The 9,722-nt window shown below is 43.1% G+C and overlaps 2 protein-coding genes across 2 annotated transcripts; both read right to left on the reverse strand.

Annotated features, from left to right (window-relative positions):
- Positions 1-7,091: 7,091 nt before the first annotated feature.
- On the reverse strand, positions 7,092-8,639 carry ankrd39 (ankyrin repeat domain 39). Its single transcript, XM_062452005.1, has 4 exons — positions 8,220-8,639; positions 8,030-8,133; positions 7,723-7,926; positions 7,092-7,603 (listed from the first exon to the last, which is right to left on the reverse strand). Exons 1-4 carry the CDS (start codon positions 8,308-8,310, stop codon positions 7,454-7,456), a joined length of 549 nt encoding a protein of 182 aa, XP_062307989.1. The 5' UTR covers positions 8,311-8,639; the 3' UTR covers positions 7,092-7,453.
- Positions 8,640-8,739: 100 nt separating this feature from the next.
- Positions 8,740-9,618, reverse strand: LOC134012255 (progonadoliberin-1-like). The gene is made up of 4 exons (XM_062452006.1): positions 9,365-9,618; positions 9,144-9,282; positions 8,951-9,049; positions 8,740-8,848 (listed from the first exon to the last, which is right to left on the reverse strand). The coding sequence occupies exons 2-4, from the start codon at positions 9,279-9,281 to the stop codon at positions 8,807-8,809; spliced, it is 279 nt and encodes a 92-aa protein (XP_062307990.1). The 5' UTR covers position 9,282; positions 9,365-9,618; the 3' UTR covers positions 8,740-8,806.
- Positions 9,619-9,722: the final 104 nt, after the last annotated feature.

Consider the following 9,722-nt stretch of genomic DNA (forward strand, 5'->3'; position numbering starts at 1 on the left):
GAGACAGCCAACTTGTCACCGGGAAGGCATCGTATGTACCTTAGTTTTTAAATCTAGGATCATAGATGAATCATCATTCATGTTTTTACTGAAGGAAATCATTTTCTTTTATCTAACCTAATTTTTTCCTTTTTCTGTTATTCCCTATAAACACTGTCCGTGCCACTTTCAGCTTTATCAGTCAATCTGCCCGCTGGAAACCACTTTTCATTAGGCAAGAGCTGGTATACAAATCGTGCAGACATCACATTTTACCCTCTTTGCATTATGGGATTGTAGTTGTGCTTACAAATCTTAAATACCCAAATCTGTAGAACAGATAGAGAAGCCCATATCTTACTGTCTTGATTTTGGTAGACATTATTTCGAAACATAAAATAAACAATAATTAAAAAAGGAAAAGGAAACAGAAATAAAAAATAGTTGGGAGGGAAAGTGCATGTCTGTGGAAGTCAGACTGTTAGATAAGAAATCCCTTTATGTGTTAAATGTTTCCATGCTGAGTGTGGTTATAATGAAGGCCTATCACAACATTAACACACCAGACAAGGAATACTTTTGCAATGAAGACAATTTGAGAATCACCTTCCAGATCTTGCTCTTCTCTGGAAGAAGAGTAAATCAGGACAGTTCCTAAGTAAAAGAAAGATTAGATCTATGGAGTTGTCCCCCACACTCCATCCCGGCCTACTCTTATTGAGAGCATACATGTGGATCTTAAAGACCCCTATTGACCTACTAAAGAGCGCTTATCACTAAATGTAGCAGTGAATGGAGGTGGCAATGAGGTGTGAACTAGTCCAACAGAGACTAATGAGGAGCACAGTTAGACAGGTCAGGAGAGAGGGGGCATGCGGCATGAAGAATTATGGTCTGTAGGAAATCACATTAGACTATATAGAGTAGAATAGAACAGAATATCATTCTTTAACGTGGAGCAGAGCAGTACTTAATGGATCTCTGAGGGATCAAGATGTTGGATATGAAACGAAGAAAAATCCATTCATCACCAATGTGCATTGACAGTAATAAGCATATGGCATCTTTAAAGTAGTACAAAAATACATCATATGAACATTGGCACCATTTCAAATACCATCAGAATATTGGCCTATGATCCTGTTACTCACTAACGCTAACCAGTGCTGGCTGATCAAACACATACTTTATACTGGGGGATGGCATATGTGTTCTCTCTTTTTGATGTTCTATTCTTTAACATTCCAATTATTTAATTATTTTCATCTGACTTGGATCCCAGTTCAGCTTACCAAATGAGAGGGGGTTCATTTATTATATTACCAATCATAATTTCACCATTCAACAAACCTTATAGACATCCTTAGGTGGATAATGTTGTTTTCATGTGCGTGTTAGGGAGTTGGGACCCTATGGCTAAAGATTAAGTATGATTTGACACTGAGAAACGTGGGTGTGGAGCTTCATGAGTGGAAACAGCCCCCAGCCATCTCACAGACGACAATGGCATTGTGCTCCCCTTACGCTTAATGAGAGAGTGAACAAACAAAATCTCTCTCGGATTCTGGACTGGTTACAGCTCCAGGCAAGCGCACACGGTTTCTTTTGGACAGATCCATTTCCTCAAAACCCTGATATCTTTTCTTTCAGTGTCCACACACAAACAGGAGGAGGAGGAAAACCTGGGAGCAGATCATAAACAGAAAGCTGAGCTGATGCTTGCGTTTCAAAAAAACTAAAGTGTGCAGAGTAGTGGGGAGTTTAAATCCCCGGATTGTTTCACAACCCTCCACAGTGTCAAACGTTTGGTTCAGCACATAAAGCTTTTGGAAACAGGATGGTTTCAAACCAGATATGCTTTCTGTTTGTTCTTATTCATAAGAAGGACCCCTCAATCTTGCACGAGTTCCTTGACTTCTAAATAAATATATTACGACCAGACACATGAGAGACAGATTCAAAGCCACCACATCTGCTACGTAAAGAGACAGATATGCACCCTGTAAAGCTAGCCAACTACCCAGTTTGTTGTAAGAGCAGAGAAGTAGGCCTAACTTTTCATTTAGATGTTTTTGTTGTTGTTCCCACTTCTCCCTCTGCATTATTTAAAGGAGGGTAGCACACAGTATGAGTTAATGAGGAATTATGATGGTAACTGAAGTCTGGGGCGGGGGTTGGAATGGTGGTGTGAGTGGAATGGTGATAGATTTATCTGACCGGCATGTTGGTTTACTACAGCACAGGGAGACAGAACAAAGACAAGAAGCTCAAGAGTGATGCAAGGGGGCCATTAAAATCCGAACCCTGTGTTATCGGAGGTTTATTGAAATGCACCTTTAACAAATTATTAACCACTCTCTCTTCTAATGCTTTCATGTCCCCGTGGTCATAGAAACATAAAAGTCTCAACTGGTTTATGAGCGTGCGTTTACTCACACGTGGAGATCGAGTCGAATCTCCATTCGAGGTGGGCCTCGACTGAGTCAGTCTAAAAGTCAGTTGAACGTTCATTATGCCACAATGGGACTGATGATCAGTTTGTTTGACAAGGCGGAGCACCCCATTACTTTCAACCCCTCTCCACTGTTCAGTGTAAGAAAATACCCAGGAGACAGTTTGATACACGAACGCTGTCCACTAAAGAAACCTAAAGAGATGGAAAACTACTCATCAGCATGAGAACAAGCAGGGGATCCCTGGAGTACTTATTGAACAATATCTGCCCAGAGTAGGTTTGCATACTGATTTACCTAGCTCCTCACATCCAGGAGGGGTGTTTAATCGTCCATGCCTTCCCTTCCCTGTTTGCATTCCCTTGTCACTAGGCATGTACAAATATCCTTTTTATGCACAACAAAAAGCCCCCCCGTCAGTCCTGCCACGACGCCCAGACCAAACGCGCCCGGCATCCATCCATCAGTAGCACCCCCATCCCGCATGCAGCTCCCCAACTCCAACCAACCACCCACCCCCACGCTGGTCTTTGACATCACGCTGTTGTGGCTTTTCCGGGCTTTTATGCAGGCTGTTGTCTAAGACAGATTGAAGACCCTTTTGTGTGTCAGCCCCTGTCCTGAGTGGCCAGGGGGAACCTGCTGGGCCGGGGACAGAGAGAGTGGAGGGACAGGAATGCGCATATGAATGGCCTAGTGTGTGCTCAGCACCTGCTGACAGAGGGCCTGTGTGCCTTCGCTTCTCAGTTCATCAGCACAATTATCTTTTTCAATTACATGTGTAGCATGGAATTGTTATGTACGCAGGGTGAAAGGCGGCCCCATTGTTTACACGCATATTGTTTTGTTTCGATCTTACCGTGCTGAATGCAGCTGGATGATTCATTGTCCTAACTGGGGTCAATGTCACTTGACGCAACAGATCGTCCTTTTTCAATGAGCCTATTTCCCCCAGATTTCTTTTACCATCCCTTATCTGTCTCTAGGCTCTGGGCAGTACATGACTGTGAAAGGACAGCTGCTTGGTAAATCCGAGGTGAGGAGGAGGACAACAGTAGGGTGTTGCTGAAGTTCTCTTTGACAGTATCTTGCCCACACATGTAGTCAACCATTGTGCCTTTCTAATTTTCATACAATATGTAGAGCCAGCTTGACAGTGAGTTGTAAAAAGACACCTGGGAAAACAAAAGTTTTTTTTTTCCCTGTCCCCAGACCTATTTACATAAACAAACAAACAACAAAGAATTTAACAATTACCCCCCAAAATAAGTGTGTTTTTAGATAAAGATACTGAAGCATGCTCAGTCCAGTCATGCACTAGTGTTCTTCCACTGTCTTAAACATGACAACAACCTGGGTTAGTTGCTAAGCTGGGTCTCATTTTCACATGGCATCCCCAATGTTTATATAAGGGGATGATCGATTGTCAATTACTTTTGCATGATGGAACCCAGAAAGGAGATATATGATCCATGTGATGCAACAGGAACACCACAGCTGTCCTCTGAGTGATGGTAAAGAGGATAGGGTTTACTTGTATAGGCATGCTTTTGAGGAGATTGCATCTCCATAATCAATACCGTGAAACTACTCCTGTGTGTCTGGAAACTACGATTATTTATTATCCATGAAACTTTTAACAACTGACAACATTTCTCGAGAGGTTTCACAGTGTAAAAATAGGAAAATAGGGTGAACAAACAAAATGAGTTTCAGAAACATTTCTGATAGCTTTGGAATGTAAGTTTGCTATGGTCTGTAGTCTGTATTTCAACATGTTAACTAGTCTTATTCCCTACATCTGGGAACTAGTATGACAAAAACTTGCTGTCGTAATAGTTTACACATCATTTTCTTTTTAGGTGTAATTATTATTCAAATGAGTAGAATGTGTGTCCCTCCCTCCTTATTGTCAATGCTATTAACCCATTTAGGAAAATCGAAATGAGTGCTAATGAATTTCATGGTAATTTTGTATGTTCTCATCGTGTTAATGAGCAGTCGTGATGAGGCAGGGCAACACTAGTCTTCAACCTGAGGTGCATTTGAAATGACTATCTGAACACCCCTGAGGCACCCGGGTGGCAACCAGGTTCCCCTGGTTACCCATCCGCCTCTGGACCCGTGTCTTCCATCCTCAGCTAACCTGGACAGGAGGAAGGGAAGATCTCCCACATCACTTCAATCATCAGAAAACATACTGCTTTGAAGCGGAGAGTGGGGGCACAATTAGATTAAGTTGGATCTCTGAGCAGCAGCTGTCTTTAGATTTGATTATGCCCCTCCAGCCCACCCCAGCCTCCCTACAATGTACATCAGATAATATGAGGGAAATACTCTGTGCCACTGTCTGGAACTCCACTCTCTTTTTAAACATTTGTCCATCTGCCAGCTATTTACCTGATTACCTCAGCCTGTCACACACGCCCTACTCTGCTCCGCTCCGCAGCTGTATGACCAGGATCAGGCTCCGGAACTGAACAGGTGGAAGAAGAACGCTTCCCACAGTCAAGATGACAGAGACCAGGCCATGGAGTAAGTTGTATCTAAACCAGATGGCCCTTTTCATTCACAACTGCTCATCCAATACACATGAGACCGGTTTTATTCACACATATACACTACCGGTCAAAGGTTTAAGAACACCCCCGTTTTTGTTTAAATTTAAGCAGGTCAGATTCAGTGGATGAACTGAAATGGTAAACAAGTGGCACCATGTGAGTGGCACCTTGAAATAAAAAAGGCTGTGGCAGTATGTTGCAGTGCCATGTAATACCCTCTGGTATACTTCTAGTTGGTCAAAGGTTCATCCGACAGCAAGATAATGACCCAAGTCACACCTCCAGGCTATGTCAGAGCTACCTTAGAAGAAAAGAACAAAAGGTTTGGCTTCAAATTATGGGACGCAGTCAGACAGCAATTTCCAGACTTTAACCCCATTGAGCTGATTTGGGATGTACTGGACAGAAAGGTGAAAGCGAACCAACCCACAAGTGCAACATATTCGTGGCAAACTCTGGTGTTGAGAAGTGTCAACAGTGTTTTTAAACTCCACTTTAATTTCAGAAGTCCAAGAAACACTGTTATTCATCACCCAGTGGTCTGTTTGTAAGTTCTCCAGGTCTAACTAAATACGTCTCAACCAAAGCTCTCAGACCTACCTCTATGAGGACTAACCTCCAGTTCTGGTTTAACTCTGGCTCATTGTCAAGTAAGTGTGATCTTCAGCCAGGACGTTTCAAAGCTTTCCAAATAAATGTCTTTAAGAGACATATTCCCATTCGTTGTGGTGAGGAGTCCCCATTTAATGTTCCGATTGGTTGATGGTTTCAGGAAAACCATGAGCACAGTTTGTGGCGACGAGGCTTATTATGGCTTTGCAAGAGCAAGTGAAAAGCATTCGCTGAAATGTACAGTATACACAGTTTGCCATATCCATGTAAAACAGGGAGTAGATTGGGCTAAACTCAAGCCAGTTTCCATCCACCAGTTTCACACATCAAAGACAGAAATTCTACCATTTAAACCAGCCCATGAAAACAAATTTCAGAAAGAAAAGCTTTTTAACATTCCTCCGGTTTCCCGATTCCACATGGGGTTTTCATTAGTTCTCTTATTGGCCAACCTCAGACAGCACAAGCTCTTGAGTGTGATTGTTTAACTCTCACAGAATCTGGCAGAGGAACAATCAAATATGAATGGCTATGATAATCTGTGTGCCATCTGAAGTCAGCCATTTCATGTGGCACATGATGCTTTCTATGGAAACCTCAAAGAACAAACGCAGATTATTCCTGTACTGCATGCAGTAAGCGTGCATATACCATATCTCGCTATGAACCGTAAAGGGACAACAGAATGAACTGACATGAGTGCTTAGCCCATGCCTTCTGCCTATATTCCACAGCTACATGGAAGGACTTCCTTGCCACTGAGGCTTAAGAACCCCTTTGCTAAGTCCCTAACCCTAACCCCCCCTCACTCTCTCCCTCCTCCCTCCCCCCTCCCCTATGCAGCGTGGCGTCAGCTGCAATGAGCTCCAGATGTGGCCTGGCACCCCTCCAGTCACGGCGCTGGATGTGGTTAGCCGGCCACAGTGGAAACACCACCCACCAGCGGGCCCAATGAAAGTTCCCCCGAATCCAGCGTGTGGTTTCTGTCATGTGTCCACATTCACGGCGTCTGCTAGGAGCACAGAGGGAGGCGCGGTGGCTGAGGAGGAGGAGGGAAGAGTGAAGGTAAGGACTGGATGAGGGTAAGGAAGGGATGAGGGTGAGGTGGGATGCTGGATGGAGGAGTCAGACTGGATGGAAGAGTCCATAAATGAAAATAAGGTTAAAAAACAAGCGAGAAAGAGAAGTAGAAAGAGAGAGAACAGGATTCTCAGTTTTACATGAGTGAAGCAATGAGGAGAGACTAGTCTGAAAAGCCATCAGACAGGGTATAATGTTGTGCCTCCAGCCCTTCCAAGCCAAGGCAACATAAGCACCCAAAGACATCCGGTCAACTGGTAAACAAATATTGCATCCAGGGCCTGTGAGACATAAACTATTGTAGCATCACAGACCGTTCAAGGTAACACTCAATACACCAAACACAAATACTAAACAATTTCCTCATACCATATTAGTATAATAAATAATATAAGAAAACTATATATTGAACTGTTTATTTTGTAGGTTGGTCTGACACCATGTGTTACATGACAGAATGCTCTCACGAGATAGCTCATTCACTTTTTCATTTACTGTCTTTGTCCACCTTTTTCATAGCTACATTTCTTTATTCACAGACACAAGTTTCTTCTGATGACATTGAACTTTGTGAACATGCCAACATCCGTATGCGAGACTGTAAAAAACGATAGCTGGTATACGAGCTCCCCCTGCTGGCTACACTAAACAGAAATCACTGACATGTATGACATTGGCCAAACAGGTGCCCTTGAAATCATTGGCTGTCGCAGTTAATATAAAATGTTATAGCTATATGTTGTGACTGTCATCAGAAATTTCTTGTACTTAAAGAGGCGGTCTTATAAGTTCCTGCAGTAGGTGTCCTTCTGGTGCAAGTTGGTAAGGTAAATGTCCTTTCTTGTTTTTTAAATTCCGTAGATTTGGACAGTGCTGGATCAAAAGGTCACACACCTCTTGATGACCCTGCGCCGCAGCCTGCTCATTAAAACAGATCACAAAAACATTGTGCTAAGTGCAACACCGCAATTGTTTTAGGTTGGATAAATTGCTGCCAATGACACGGCTTTTTTCAACAATTGGATTTGTTGCTGTACCTTGTGTAAGGCAGAAGATCCATCGTCATCACACAGCTGAGGGTCAGCGCCGTGGCGAAGCAGCATCCTCACCACGGCATCATGCCCACAGTAGGCAGAGCGATGGAGCGGAGTAGCTCGACCTAACGTCAAGGCGTTGACACATGCTCCACTGTCAAGGAGCAATCTGCAAACCGCCTCATGGCCACTACGACTGGCATAGTGCTGAAACAAATCCCAAAACCACTCGCAGTTAGAACGCTTTTCTTTTTCATCCCGAACGCAACAGTTGTGTTATTATTTAACGGCTTGACTAAATTATCCTCACCAAGGCGGTGTAATTGGAGGAGTCTCTTTGGTTTGGCTCTGTTCCCTTTTGGAGAAGTGCTTGTGTCCTACCCAAGTCACCATTCATTGCAGCTGACCATATACCTGCATGTTTTTTAAATTACAGACATTTTAGAACTAAGGGCCTCAGTTTGTGTAAAATAAAATAGTAGCCTAGATTGAAAACTAACCTCTTTCAAAATCCATCTCATCTAGTGTTTGGTGTGTACTCGCGGACGCAGCTTGGAGGCTACAATGCGCACAATGCGGACTAGACTCCATCCTGAGAATAGAAGATAGACTAGACTCCTATATCATCTGCGTATTCGGGCAAACCCGGCGTGTAAGACGAGTAGACTTTGTGAGGAAGAGGCTAGCTCTGCAGTGTCAGCTTGAATTAACACCACAGATGTAAACCGCGGCCATATGACTTTCTTGGAAACCCCTTGGGCTTGAGCAAGACAAACTAATTACGGATTTTAACTGTAGCAACATCCACGGCATTTTATGAACTAAGAAAAACTACTCACACACGTAGGTTAGGCCTACTAAAAGTCTGAGAGCATGCATTTGCGAACCTAGCTAGCTGTCTGCCTCCCTGCCTAGTGTTCGCCTAGTACACTTTCAAAATAAAGGTCCTGCGTAAGTCGTAAAGTACATGAATTACATGCATAAGAATTATCCATATTCAGAACTACAGGTCCTTCCTGGGTGCAAAAATAATAGACACACTAAGGATTCGGTGAAAGTTTATTGGAGAAATGTTGCATACAATTTGCTAAATATTTTGGCGTCCACTGTTTTTTTCCGTGAGGCCAGCCTAAACAAAAATGCATCAATTGCAGATCAGGTCATGATGTTCTGTAGGAATCCAAGGCAAATACTTTAATTTAAAATATATATCAGATCATTTGTAACTCACAAGCAATGTCCTCAGTCTGTACAGTCTGACATTAGGCCAGACTTTAGTACAGTCATAAAGACTGCAGGGTCCATCCATCTTGGGAAGGTCCTCGACAATCTGCAGAAATGCATCATCAGAATTAGAGGCAGCGGAACTAAACCACGTATCAGCATTAATGCATTGTGCTCTAACATCAAGGTTCGGTACTTACACTTTCCAGTGTTTCTGACAAGCCATCAGCAGCTCTCTTCCCCCCTGGGCTCAGTCCAAAAGACCAGTGTTGACAGCAGGCTTGGGGAATCAGTGCTCCCAACAGCAGCAGCCACAACACCAAGTTCCTCTCTCCCATCCTACAAGAGACAACATCACCTGTTTTAGACAGGCTAAACATTGACTAAAAAGGCAGAACAACAAGGTAGTATGATACTGTACCTGACTGGCTCTTCTCTAACCTGTCCTGGGTGAGTGATACAGCCCCCGGTTCCCTCTGAGGTTTTATAGGATCCTACTAGCTTCACCTTTCACCAGTGCAGGTGAAAACAAAGTGGGATTACAGACATGTTTATCCACAAGGTCCTAAACCCCACACTGGCACCCCGAAGAGACTTTCAAAAGATTATAAAAGATTAAAGAAGAGGATTAAAGTATACTTACGTATGATAGTGCTCTTCAATATATATATATGCCTTTTTTTCATTAAACAATACAAATGGAAGGCTACACAGTGAACAGTATATTGCGGCCATTTTAATCTTCACAGGTCTGATCATCAAAGTAGACTAACAGACAT

Source organism: Osmerus eperlanus, chromosome 25, assembly GCF_963692335.1.
Source record: "Osmerus eperlanus chromosome 25, fOsmEpe2.1, whole genome shotgun sequence".
NCBI lineage: Eukaryota > Metazoa > Chordata > Actinopteri > Osmeriformes > Osmeridae > Osmerus > Osmerus eperlanus.